The following is a 14,024-nucleotide window of genomic DNA, read 5'->3' as shown; positions in this document are numbered from 1 at the left end:
TTCCCATAGTAAGTGGAACAAGGACTATTTCTAACAGGAACTCAATGACTGGCTCTTTGACCTCCCCACCCTACAAGGGAGGAGCAGTACTGCTAGGCCACAAAGGAGGACTTTGCAGTCAGTCCTGAAAATGCCTGACAAAACGGACTCATATGAAAGGGGAGGAGGTCCTCCCCTATCAGTAGACTTGGAAAGGGGCAGGGAGGAGATGAGGGAGGGAGGGTGGGACTGGGGAGGGAATGAGGGATACAGAATTAACAAAATGTAACTAATGAGAAAAATAAATTTTTTTTAAAAAATAGCAAGCAAAATAAAATAAAAAAAGGACTGAGACTATAAAAAAAAAAAAAAAGAATTGCTTTTAACCCTGTTGGTCTTCTTGTGAAGCTCCTGTCCCCTCCAGGTCTTTCTATCCTCCCCTACTTCTTCCATAAATCTCCCTGCATTCAGCCCAAAGTCTGGCTATGAGTCTCAGCATCTCCTTTGATACCCTGATGGGTAGAGTATTTCAAAGGCTCCCTGTGGAAGGTTTCTGTCCTGTTCCTTGTCTTTTTCTATTGCCAAGGACTGTCCTGTTTGCTTTCCTGAGTGAGGTTTCAGCCTCTTCCCTAGGGTACTCTTTCTTAATCCACCTCTTTCTTAATCCATTCAATTAAGCTGCATTTTTAGACTAGGGAATTGAGGCCATTACAATGTGGTTACCTCTTCTTCCTCCTTATTGTCACATGACTATGTATTTATAAAACCTGCTGAGTTTTATTGTTTTTATTCTGTATTGGATAAGCAATAAGGGAGTCCATCCTTGGGAAAGGCTGACCTCTCTCAGAAGTCATTATTTGTCCACTTCTATCTATCTAGAGGCAGGAATCCACAGAACTTTGTTCTTTCTGCACTAACTTTTTCTTTGTCACTGTTCTGATATAATTTATTCACCTATTTCAAGAGACTGACTCACAGCATACTTCCTGGTATTCTGGCTCTTACATTTTTTCTACCCCTTCTGCCGTGCTATTAACCTGAGCCCTATATGCAAGATCAGTGATGTAGATGTATCCATTTGGGCTGGATTCTCCATGATTTGTTGATTTCTGCATTGGGTATGGGTGTGGTTTACTCTGATAATCCCCAGTTGACATAAACAGTGGCTTTCTTTTTTAATGAAGCTTGGAAGTTGTACTTACCTGTGGATATAAGGATAAAGTTGAGAATAAAGTAAATAATGATACTGGTTCAGCAACATATCCTTTTCTGAAGCCCATGGCCATACTAGCTCCAAGAGGATGGCTCTGTCTGCAGTATCAGGCATTATTTTCTTCCTCTTGACAGGGATTTTTCTAATTATTTTTTTATTCTTTTCTCATACATTAGGTCCCAGTCACAGTTTTTCCTCCCTTCCCCCCACTAGTCTCTCAATCCTTCCCTCCCCTCTCCCTCAAGATCCAACACACTCTGCCTCCCCTCAGAAAAGAGCAGAGCTCCAAAGACATCAACCAAATAGTGAAGAACAATCTACAACATGACCAGGCACATAACATCACATTATTGTGATGTGGGTTGGATGAAGCAACCCAGTAGGAGAAAGGGGGTTCAACAAGTAGACAGAGGGCTCAGGGACTCCCTTTTCTACCCACCCTTCACTGCCCCCACTGTTAAGATTTCCACAAAAACAAAAAGCTACTGTTGAGTAGGATTCAAGAACAACAAGACAACTATTGGTTGACAAAGACATATGTCACTCTTTGCAACTTTCTGTATATCTAGCCATGCTGGTAATTGTCCTGCTTCATAGGGTTCCAACTTGGTACAACTGTGTAATTTCTTCACTCCAACAGCCTACAGATCGGGAAAGGATCTTTGCCAACTCTATATCTGCCAGAGGGCTAATATCCAGAATATATAAAGAACTCAAGAAGTTAAACAGCAACAAATCAAGTAATCCAATTAAAAAATGAAATAAAGAACTAAACAGAATTCTCAATAGAGGAATATCGAATGGCCGAAAAACACTTAAAGAAATGCTCAACATCATTAGTCATCAGGGAAATGCAAATCAAAACCCTGAGATTTCACCTTACATCCATCAGAATGGCTAAGATCAAAAACTCAAGTGACAACACATGCTGGAGGGGATGTGGAGAAGGGGAAACCCTCCTCCACTGCTGGTGGGAATGTAAACTTGTACCACCACTTTGGAAATCAATAAGGCCCTGTCTCAGACAATTAGGAATAGTGCTTCCTCAAGATCTAGCTATATTACTCCGAGGCATATATCCAAAAGATGTTCAAGTATACAACAAGGACATTTGCTCAACCATGTTTGTAGCAGCTTTTTTCGTAATAGCCAGAAGCTGGATACACCCCAGATGCCCCTCAGTTGAGGAATGGATACAGAAATTGTGGTACATCTACACAATGGAATATTACTCAGCAATAAAAAAAAAAAACAAGGAGACCATGAAATTTGCAGATAAATGGTGGGAACTGGAAAAGATCATCCTGAGTGAGCTATCCCAGAAGCAAAAAGACATACATGGTAGTACACACTCATAAGTGGATATTAGACATATAATATAGGATAAACATACTAAAATCTGTACACCTAGGGAAGCTAATCAAGAGGGAGGACCATGGCTAAGATGCTCAATCCCCATTCAGAAAGGCAAAGAGGATTGACATTGTAGGAGGGAGGAAACAAGGAACAGGACAGGAGCCGGCCACAGAGGGCCTCTGAAAGGCTCTACCCTGCAGGGCATCAAAACGAAGCTGAGACTTATGGCCAACCTTTGAGCAGAGTGCAGGAAATCTTATGAAAGAAGTGGTACATAGTAAGACGTGGAGAGGACAAGAGCTCCACAAGGACAGCAACAGATCCAAAAATTGAGAGCACAGGGATCTTTTCAGAGACTGATACTCCAGCCAAGCACCACTCATGGAGATGGCCTGGAACCCCTGCACAAAGGTAGCCTATGGCAGTTCAGTATCCAAGTGGCCTCCATAGTAATGGGGACAGGGACTGTCTCTGACATGAATTGATTGGACTGCTCCTTGATCACCTCCCCCTGAGTGGGGAGCAGCCTTACCAGGCCACAGAAGAAGACAGTGCAGCCACTCCTGATGAGACCTGATAGACTAGGGTCAGAGGGAAGGGGAGGAGGACCACCCTTTTCAGTGGACTGGAAGAGGGACACGGGTAGGGAAGAGGAAGGCTGGGATTGGGAGGGGAGGAGGGAGGAGGGTACAGGGGGGATACAAAGTGAATAAACTTTAATTAATAAAAATAAAAATAATTTTAAAAAAGAAAAAAAAGCTTTTCAGTTTTGTGAAGTTCCAGTTGTCAATATTTGGCCTTAATTCTTGAGCACATGGAGTTCATATACAGTAATTTTTTTTTCCTGCAGTAATATCACAGAGAATATTTATTGCCTGTGTTTTGTTTTCTTTGTGCAGCTTCAGTGTTTCAGACTACAGGCTTCAAATTTAGCTATTTGATGCATTTGTAATTAGTTTTTTTTTCAAAGTGATAGACACAGGTCTAGTTTCATTGTTCTCCATTTTAACATCCAATTTTCCAGACAACATTTGTTGAAGATGCTTTCTTTTTGCAGAAGATGTTGTTGATGTCTTGGTCAAATATTAAGTGACTAGAGTTACATGTGCTCACATTTTAGTCTTTGATTATGTTTCAAGATCTACATGCCTTTTCTGTGTCATTACCCTATATGTATATTACTATGGCTCTGTAGTATACCTTAAGATATGGAATTGTAACCCCTCCATTGTAGTTCTTTTTGCTCAGGATTGTTTTGTCTATTCAGGTTTTTTTGTGGTTCCATATACATTTTAAGATAATAGTTTCTATTTCTATGAAGAATGGGATGGGAATTTTTGACTAAGCTCAAATTGAGTCTGGATATAGATGTGGAAGAATATGATTCCCATAATGTTATTTCTAACAAACTATGGGCATGTCGTGTTTTTACATTTTCTAATGGTTTTTTTTTAATCCTTTTAGGAAGGTTTAAAGTTTTCACTATAGATGGCTTTCACTTCCTTGGTTGGGTATATCCATGGATATTTTATTTCTTTGAGGATGTTAACTGTGTCTACTTTTCCGTACATTTGTTATTGGTGAATAGAACAGCTATTGTTTTGAAGAAATTGATTCTTTCCTGCCACATTGCTAATTTTTTAATTATCTTTAGAAGATTTCTGATGGAAAATTTGAGATTCTCTAACTCTAATATCATGGCATCTATAAACAGTGATTTTTAGGCTTCTCTTTCCTATTTGTATCCCTTTAATTTTCTTCTCTTGCTTTATTGCTCCAACTAGTACTAGAGCACAATGTTGAAACATAATGGAAATAGTAGGCATGCCTTTCTCATTTCTGACCTCAGTTGGATTTCTTCAAGTTTTTCTCTGTTTAGGATGGTATTATCTGTGTGATTCTAGTGTATAGTATTTATGGTTTTGAGATATGTTTCCCGAAGCCATACATTTTCTGGGACTTTTATCATGAAGACATGGTAGGTTGTGTCAAAATGATTTTTTTTTTCCTGTATGTGTTGAGGAGATCATGTTATGTCTTTTCTTTAAGTCTACTTCTGTGGTTGCATTTATTGACTCATATTGAAGGATTCTTTCATCTCAGGGATAAAGTCAACTTGATCATGGTGTAAAATAATTTTGATATATGAGTGTATTCTAATTGAAATTATTTTATTCAGTATTTTGAGTATGTTTGTCAGGGATATTAGTCTGTAGTTTTCTTTTTGTTGTTGCTTTTGTTATTACCTGACCTTACTATTAGAGTAATACTGGCTTTATAGAGTGGGAGTTCTGAATGCTCCATCTGTGTTTTTCTTTGGGGGGAAGAAGTGGGACTTGTTTCTTGGTTTTTGTGTTTTGATTTTTTTTTTTTTTACCAGTTTAAGGAGAACTGGATCTCCATTTTCTTAACAGGTCTGGTAGAATTTTGTTGTGACTTTATCTGGTCCTGGATCTTTTTAAGCTGGGAAGCTTTTCATTACAAATTCAATTTTCTCATTTGTTATGTGTTTGTTTGGGTTGTTGAACTCTTGGTTTGATTTTGGTAGTTTGGATGAATCTATAAAATGACCCATTTCCTTGAGTATTCTCATCTTAATGAAGTACAGATTTTTTTTAATTGTTCCTGAGGAATATTCTTAATTTCTTTGGTGTCTGCTGTTACATTTTCTTGTTCACAATTGATTGTGACATTTTGGGTCTTCTCTTTCTTATGGTTAGTTGGAACAAGAGTCATTAAATTTAGTTTATTTTAACAAAAAAAAATTCTTTCTCCAGTAAAGTCTCACTGACTATATAAAATAAAATTCAGGGTATGTCCTATTCCCAGGAGAAAATGACCAACACAGAATGAACTTTCTGGTATTTTTGTATATTTTTTGTCTCATATACCTGTTTTTGAGCATTTTTTTGTCTTAGGCATTTCGTGTGTATGGTATGGTTTCAAGTTTTGTGTGTTTATGGATTTTGTGTTTATGTTTGTGTTTCTTATGCTCTTCGTTTTTCCTTGTTATTTGTTTTGCACTTCTTTTTTGTTTGTGTCTGTTTGCCTGTTTGTTTTTTAAAGAAGGAGAGAGAAAGAAGAGATGGTGTTAGGTGGGTTGGAAGAGGGGGAGAATTCAGGAGATGCATAAGGGTAAATTATGAACAGAAATGCTGTATGAAAATAATTTATTTTCATTAAAAAATACCTACTATTTTTTACTTTTCTTATTCACTTTATATCTTGATCACAGTCATTTCCTTCCTCTCCTTTTTGTCTCACCATCCCTCTCTCCTCCCTGTATACGCACACACTACTCGTCAGAAAAGGGGACTCCTCCATCAACCAACCATCCCAGCACATAAAGTCAAATCCGGACTGAGTGCATCCTGCTTCACTGAGCCAAGGCAAGGCAGCTCTAAGAGAACAGAGTGATCAAAGAGCAGGCAACAGAGTCCATGTCAGAGACAGCCCTTGATCCTCTTACTAGGAAATCCATATGAGGGCTAAAAACTAAAATTTTTTTCAAACTAAAAAGAGAACAAAACAGGGCATTTCATTTCTCCCTGAGTAAATGAACCTCCTGGGTGCCTTACTCCAAAGCACTCACCTCTCTCTTTGCATGTTCTCCTCTGATTCTCTGAGGGTTAGGAAGTAAGATTATTTAGCCAGCAAACATATATTGTTTTCCTAAGAAGTGTAATGTAGCCATGATGAAGCCATCTGCCACACATGAAAGAACTATAGTAATCATGGTATTCACAAATTAGGTCCCTTGTTGGCCAGCTTTGAATAATACATTGTTACAAGTGGATAAATCAACAAGAAGTGAAATTAAGGTCTTTTCTGACACTGATACTCGAACCAAGGACCATTCATGGAAATAACCTAGAACCCCTACACAGATGTAGCCCATGGCAGTCCAGTGTCCAGGTGGGTTCCACAGTAATGGAGCAGGGACTGTCTCTGACATGAACTGATTTGCTTGCTCTTTGATCACATCCCCCTGAGAGGGGAGCAGCCTTACCAGGCTGCAGAGGAAGACAGTGCAGCCACTCCCGATGAGATCTGATAGACTAGGACAGAAGGAAGGGGAGGAAGACCTCCCCTATCAATGAACTAGGGGAAGGGTATGAGTGGAGAAGAGGAAGGAGGGTGAGATTGGAAAGGGAGGTGGGAGGGAGCTACAGGTGGGAAACAACATGAATAAACTGTAATTAATAAAAACATAAAGAAAAAAGTGAAATTCACTCATTTCTTTGATATAAGACTCCTGCTGTTGGAAAAAGAGGAATAGTCAATAAACATGTATGTACCTCCAATCAATGGTAGGAACAAAGCCCTGAGGCAAGGCCAGAGAGTAGCTGATGTGTGTCGCAAATCTAGGACAGACATTTCCAAGACTGACTTCTTGAAACTCACAGGACATGATCCTAAACTAAAAGGAAAACATGTGAAAAAAAAAATCTACAGTAAGTAACACATGGATTATAATTCCCTAGTGCTCCTAGGGAAAGACTGATTCCTGCTGTGAATATACAGCTCCATATCAATAAGCTCTCATTTCACCTTTAGCCCTTTCTTCTAGCTGTGACTTCAATACCAACCACTTGTACCACTCGCTAGAGACTAGCATCATAGCACCAACATTTAGGCCTCTTTGATAAGCCTCCCCTTGGGTACAAAGTAGTTGATCTGAGCAGGATTAAAAATTGATTATATCTTACAGCATCCCACTGTAGTATGGGGAAAAAGTGATAACATTTTACTCCACTGGAAAATAAAGGTAAATGGCACAAAGTGTCCCAAGAGAAACCAGGCCCCATAAGACGAGAGAAATTCTTGTTTTGAATGTAATAAATTTGAAGAAACAGAGACAATTCCTGAGAGGCTCTATTTATAAACCTTATATGTTCCAGTAATAACACAGATATCTTCATTCTACTTCTTCACTCCTCATGGATATTGTAGAGAACTAGAAAAGCAACCCTCTCAACCCTCTCAAGGTTTTCTTTTTGCTATTTCCTAGCTGCCTGTTCCACAGCCAATAATCTCTAACTGTGTCAGGTCCTAAACAGAGTGCTTCTATGTGCATTACCTTATTCAGAGCTCTCAACCCTTCTGTAAGAGTGTTATTTAACTGCTTTACAGCTGAAGACACTAGAAAGTAGTGCATGTATTTGAATCAATAGAGTGTCTACAGTAAGTAACACATGGATTATAATTCAAACGCTAAGCTTCTTGCTCAAAATCTATTGCTTTTCTCCAATGCCTTAACTACTTACCACCTCTCAGCCTTCCATGGGAAAGATGTTTTGCAAAAATGGGACATGTGTGGCAATTTCCTCTCTTATCAAATAAAATGGATATACTGAGAAGATTGAGCCAATGATGGTTTCACAGGATTGTGACTTCTTGGACGAAACTTGAAGCAAAAGCAAAAGCAATTTTCAGAAAATTGAAACCTCTTTCATTTTACATGTTATGGCACAGGATCTGGCTAATTAATGTGCTCTATCTCAACTTCCCTAACATAAAATTTGGATGAAAGTGCTGAACTGTTTTGCTGTCAATGTTAATCAACCATAGGACTCACCCTGTACACATAAGCACTGAAGCCATTATAGCCATCCATGTTCACAGTCCCTTCTGCAGCCAGTTGGACAGTTTGAGAAGAGCCTGTATCAGAAAAACCTCACTGCTGCTCTATGAACATGGAAGCTGAGTAATAAGAGGTGAGTAACTATACACTCCTGTGAGAAATATCTCCCAACATGAGCCAATTGGCTTTGCCCAGGCATAATATGGTGCTGGCCAACTGACTTGTGTTCTTACTACTCTTTTTTTCAATACTGAACTAATCCATTGTTAACTAACTCAAGTGTTATGCAGCAAAGATATGTAGTACATCAGTATGTAAACACGTGTGCTCCTTTTTGTGTGTTTCTATGTGGGTGTGGGTGTCTGTGTGTGTCTCTCTAAGCATATAGGCAAGCAGGTTTTAATGGCTTTAAAAACTCATTTTTATGATTTAGCTCAAGGTTGGTTCAGAATGTTTATAGTCTCACAGAAGAACAGAATAGTTTTAGCTATTGACTTCTGGAAGCCTCCTCCTTCTCTACAAGAAAAAGTGTTGGTGGTGTGGGTGTTGGTGCTATTTCTTTTATTCTTCTCCCCTACAATAGCAGGAGTCAATGAAACACATATTGCTTTTATTATGAGCGCAAGCTGAGCACTGTTTTTACATATTAAGTTTCACAATGGATGAAAGAGCATAACTTCCTAACACGTGAACACTGCATGAAATTCCACCTTTAATGGACTTCAGGTCTCACTGGAGCATGGCCACGTGCATTCATCTAAAGCTTGTCTACAGCTCGTTTTGGCCTTACTGTGCCAGAGCTGTGTAGTTTTGATAGAAATTATGTGACCCAAAAGCATAAACTACTTAACAAAGTATTGGCCAACCCCTACTAGAAAACATTACAGAGGAGGAAGGTGGGATCTCTTTCTACTGAAGTGTGACGAGGATGTAGGTGGTCCAAAAATACACCCTCTCATTGGGATGTTGGATGCTCAGCAGGCAATGTGCAATGTCACTCTCTGTTGTCTAGTGCTCTACTCAATAACCCTTGTTTTATATGTTTATATGGGATGTACAGGTTTAACCTATGTACAAAAAAGGGAAGATAGGATAAAGGGATAGAAAGAGGGAAAGATGATCAGAGATGTTAAGAGGAATTAAGTCTAAAACCCATGGCTTAGACATTTACTCCAAGTATGTTGGGAAGCTAACTGAAGTCTGTATGCAGGGGTGTTCCCTAAGCTTAATCTGATTTCAACTTTTTAAAACCCACTATGAATATAATATGGCTAATAATTACAGATGACAAGATACTCTACATCAAGAGATACAAGGATTTCACTTCTGAAAAATGAGAGGAAATTGTGTTTTGTGTGAATATATCTACATATACTTGATTACACACACGTGTAATATTGTGAAGAAAAATGTAAACATACTTAAAAATACATTAGAATCTAACTGAATAGAATAGAGAAAATGAGGAGGGTGAGGAAGATGAGGACCAGAAGGAGGAAAAGAAAGAGGAGTACTTATCAATTATGACTGATGGTTTCCTTGTGCCAAAGGTGGAAAGTTAGGGAAGCAAAGAATGGGAGCAAACAATCAATTCAGATCAATGTCTTTCTTAAGTGGCTAGTAAAACATATGTGGGTTTTTTGTCTATAATAATTTAAATATAAATCTGAGTCATCAACTGGCTGTATCCATTTGATAATTTCTGGCACTTTCCCAGGTCACAGACAGATGAAAACCCTCAGCAGCCCCAGCAACGCCAGCACCATCACTGGGTTCATCCTCCTGGGCTTCCCCTGCCCCAGGGAGGGACAGATCTTCCTCTTTGCACTCTTCTCCACTGTCTACCTCCTCACCCTCATGGGAAATGCTTCCATCATCTGTGCTGTGCGCTGGGATCAGAGACTCCACACCCCCATGTACCTCCTGCTGGCCAACTTCTCCTTCCTGGAGATCTGGTATGTCACCTCCACAGTCCCCAACATGTTGGCCAACTTCCTCTCTGACACCAAGGTCATCTCCTTCTCTGGGTGCTTCCTGCAGTTCTATTTCTTCTTCTCCTTGGGTTCTACGGAATGCTTTTTCCTGGCGGTCATGGCATTTGACCGCTACCTTGCCATCTGCAGGCCTCTGCACTATCCTGCTCTCATGACTGGGCGCCTTTGCAACATCCTGGTGATCAGTTGCTGGGTGCTTGGATTCCTCTGGTTCCCTGTTCCTATCATCATTATCTCCCAGATGTCCTTCTGTGGGTCCAGAATTATAGACCACTTCCTCTGTGACCCAGGCCCTCTGTTGGCCCTCACCTGTTCCAGAGCCCCATTAATGGAGTTTTTCTGGACAATTATAAGTTCTCTGCTCCTGTTTATTCCTTTTCTATGCATCATGGGATCTTATATAATGGTCCTGAGAGCTGTGTTCAGAGTCCCTTCAAGAGAAGGACAAAAAAAGGCTTTCTCCACTTGTGGGTCTCATTTGACAGTAGTTTCACTCTTTTATGGCTCAGTGATGGTCATGTATCTGAGCCCAACATCTGAGCATGAAGCTGGAATGCAGAAACTTGTGACTCTGTTTTACTCTGTTGTTACTCCTCTCATTAATCCTATGATCTATAGTCTGAGGAACAAAGACATGAAACATTCTCTGCAGAAGATTTTTAAACCACGAAGATTAGAATTTTAAGCAAACAAAATACATTAAAGCGCATGTGTATGTGTGTGTTAGAATATTATTCAACCACAAGAATGATTAAATTTGTTATTTACAGCAACATGAATAACATGGGAAAACACTGTGTAAAGTAAATTATGTCAGTTAAGGGAAGTCAAATACTGCATGATCTCACTTATGTGTAGAACGTTTTAAAAAATGAATAGGGTAATCATTACCAGAGACCAGGAAGTGGTTAGGGTTTGCAGGGGTGCAGCTGGATAACTACTCAACATCTGTGTTTGATAGTATAATGAGATAATTATTTCTGACAAGTTTCAATTCTGTTTCAAACAAAATCACTGACAAACATTTTAAATAATATTTAGGACTATTACCTTGAGATTGTGTCCATTGTATAATATACTGTCACCCTGCACCTCACAAATATGTACAATAGATTATTATATCAATTAAAGATAAAGACGTAGGTCTATGTTTTGGAACATGCCTACAACCCACAGTTTAAAGGGTGGTGCTGGAGGATCACAATTTCATGGGAGCTTAGCATAAAAGGTCATGTTTCATAGAAGACAATAGTGGTTCATGTCTGTGATACTTGTATTTGCTTTAGTAAACTCCATGACCAAAAGCAATTTAGGCAAAAGAAGGATTACTTTGTATACAGAAAGTAATGGGAACAGGGACTTTCTCTGACCTGAACTGATTGGCCTGCTCTTTGATCACCTCCCCCTGAGGGAGGAGCAGCCTTACCAGGCCACAGAGGAAGACAATGCAGCCACTCCTGATCAAACCTGAATGACTAGGATCAGAAGGAAGAAAAGGAGGACCTCCCCTATCAGTGGACTTTGGGAGGAGCATGGGTGGAGATGGAGGAGAGAGGGTGAATTGAGGGAGGGAGCAAGCTACAGGGTGGATACAAAGTGGATAAACTGTAATTAATAAAAAATAAAATGAAAAAAAGAAAACAAACAGCCCCCCAAAAACAGACTTTAAACAACAACAAATCAAGTAATCCAATTAAAAATGGGGTACAGAATTAAAGAGAAGATTCTCTATAAAGGAATATTAAATGGTGGAAAAACAATTAAGGAAATGTTCAACATCCTTAGCTATCAAGGAAACGAAAATCAAAATGACCCTGAGATTTCATCTTACACCCATCAGAATGGCTAAGATCAAAAACTCAAGTAATAACACATGCTGGAGAGGATGTGGAGAAAGATGAACCCTACTCCACTGCTGGTGGGAATGTGAACATGAACAACCACTTTGGAAATAAATCTGGTGCTTTCTCAGACAGGAATAGTGCAACCTATGCATCCAGATATACCACTTCTAGGCATATATTTAAATGATGCTCAAGTATACAACAAGGACATCTGCTCCATCATGTTCATAACAGCTTTATTTGCAATAACAGAAGCTGGAAGCAGCCCAGCTTCCACCTTTGGAGTGCTGGGATTACAGGTAAGCAAACACATATGGGCAATATTTTGAAAAGTGTCATACAGGATCTTGGTAAGCTGTTTGACCTGGCTGTGGGAATGCTCTCTTTCCTCTCTCTCTCTCTCTCTCTCTCTCTCTCTCTCTCTCTCTCTCTCTCAATTCTCTCCATCATCCAAGCAGGTAATATTATAGGACTGCAAAATAGGTCATGCAATGGCTACTTTTAGAGCCTGATTTTCAGTGTCACTCTTGCCAATCTTCGTCTCATTTTTTAAGTCTGGCCTTTTTCCTCTGGCCTCTTCTAAAGTGTCCCCAGCCGTTTGACATAGAAGCACTACATCAGAGACTTAGCTGGATGGACACACATCCAGGCCAGGTACACATACAAAGGCTACTGTAATGAAATCTGAAGTCCTTGCCACAAAGTCCATCAAAGGCTCTAAGCTACTGAAAATCTGGCTGAAATATACTTACATATGAAAGACTCTTTGTAACCAAATTCAAAGTACCTAAGCTTCGCCTGTAACCACAGCCCACCAAGAACCAAAATAAAACAATGACATAAAATTATGTGAGTAATAGTAAATGTTACCAGAAATGGAATGATCGTTTCCAATTTTCAGCATCTCATTTATTCCTCTCCAAACCCTTATGATGCTGGTAAGATTTGTTATTTCTTACAGATGAAACTGAGTCTCAAAGAGATCAGAGATGTTTTCTCCAAAGCCATAAAACTACTGACAATGAGAAGCAGAAATGTCTAGTCTGGTCAGATCCTCTCATCTTCCCACAGCTCTGCTCCATTTCCTCCCTGGCCCACAGTTTTACCTGTTGCTCTCTGTTCACTGGGTTGTCTTCGCCCCTACTTATAGCGGGATTTGCCAAGCTTCAACAGATTATCAGTGGTGACCAACAGTGACGAGATATGCTATATCCTGTGTTCCCATTCTGCCTAGGTGAATGTGGATAAGGTGACAGATGGAGATGTATCTTTTGTTGTTGAACAGACTTTTAGGGAATGCAGGCATAGCTGGATTTGATATCATAGTACTAAGAAAGAGCAAGAATTTCACTTTCTTCTTATCCTCCCAGTACACATTCTTCTTTATATTTTTCTTGTGTCTTTTTGAGATAGGGTCTTTCTATGAAGCTGTGTCTTAAATTTGAGATCCTCTTGCCCTAACATCCTGAGTGCAAAGATTGCAAGATCCACATAGCAGTCATCTCAGAAGAATCTATAAGGTGTTTACCCTTTAGAATCTATTCTAGCCTGAATCTAGACGCTGGTGTGCTCGAGCATTTATGGGGTGAATGTGAGACAGAATGAATCAACTGTTGAACTGGCTGTGCTTCCCTGGTTAACTTAATGGAGAAAGTCTCTGAGGTGAGCATCTTCTCCAAAGGCAAGAATTTAAATTTGAACTATTGAATGCAAAGCCTCTACACCTAATGGCTTTACTCTGAACCTTAGGGATTTCGTTCTACCTGCCAGATGTTCAATCCTCTTTGTGTGAAGCTCCTTCCAAGAACAAAGTCACCTCCCTAGCCTGATTCCACACCCCACAACCCATGGCAATAACTGTTACCAACTGTGCCATCTAATTGGCTCCTCATTGTTGTTTATGCCCCTGTGTATGCCTGGATAACTGGCCCTGGCATTTCTATTGATTTTCTTATCTGTATTTCCCAGCTCACCAGGGGAACACTAGGGTGAGAGAAACACAAGCTACATGGCTTTGCATGGGTTATGGGAATTCACATGTACGCTTCATGTTT

General features: G+C 39.6%; 1 protein-coding gene across 1 annotated transcript; it reads left to right on the top strand.

Annotated features, from left to right (window-relative positions):
• Positions 1-9,860: 9,860 nt before the first annotated feature.
• Positions 9,861-13,615, top strand: LOC129677981 (olfactory receptor 11G2-like). Its single transcript, XM_055608666.1, has 2 exons — positions 9,861-10,776; positions 13,539-13,615. Exons 1-2 carry the CDS (start codon positions 9,861-9,863, stop codon positions 13,613-13,615), a joined length of 993 nt encoding a protein of 330 aa, XP_055464641.1.
• Positions 13,616-14,024: the final 409 nt, after the last annotated feature.

This window comes from Psammomys obesus, unplaced genomic scaffold (genome assembly GCF_907164565.1).
Source record: "Psammomys obesus unplaced genomic scaffold, mPsaObe1.curated_primary_1811, whole genome shotgun sequence".
Taxonomy (NCBI): domain Eukaryota; kingdom Metazoa; phylum Chordata; class Mammalia; order Rodentia; family Muridae; genus Psammomys; species Psammomys obesus.
The sequence above is the reverse complement of the archived record's forward strand: the minus strand, read 5'-3'. Positions and strand labels throughout refer to the sequence as shown.

Excerpts from the sequence above, each read along its gene's own strand:
- LOC129677981 (XM_055608666.1), top strand. The coding sequence starts at position 9,861 with ATGAAAACCCTCAGCAGCCCCAGCAACGCCAGCACCATCACTGGGTTC. Across the intron at positions 10,777-13,538 it reads AGACATGAAACATTCTCTGC|GCTCGAGCATTTATGGGGTG; the intron begins AGAAGATTTTTA and ends AGACGCTGGTGT.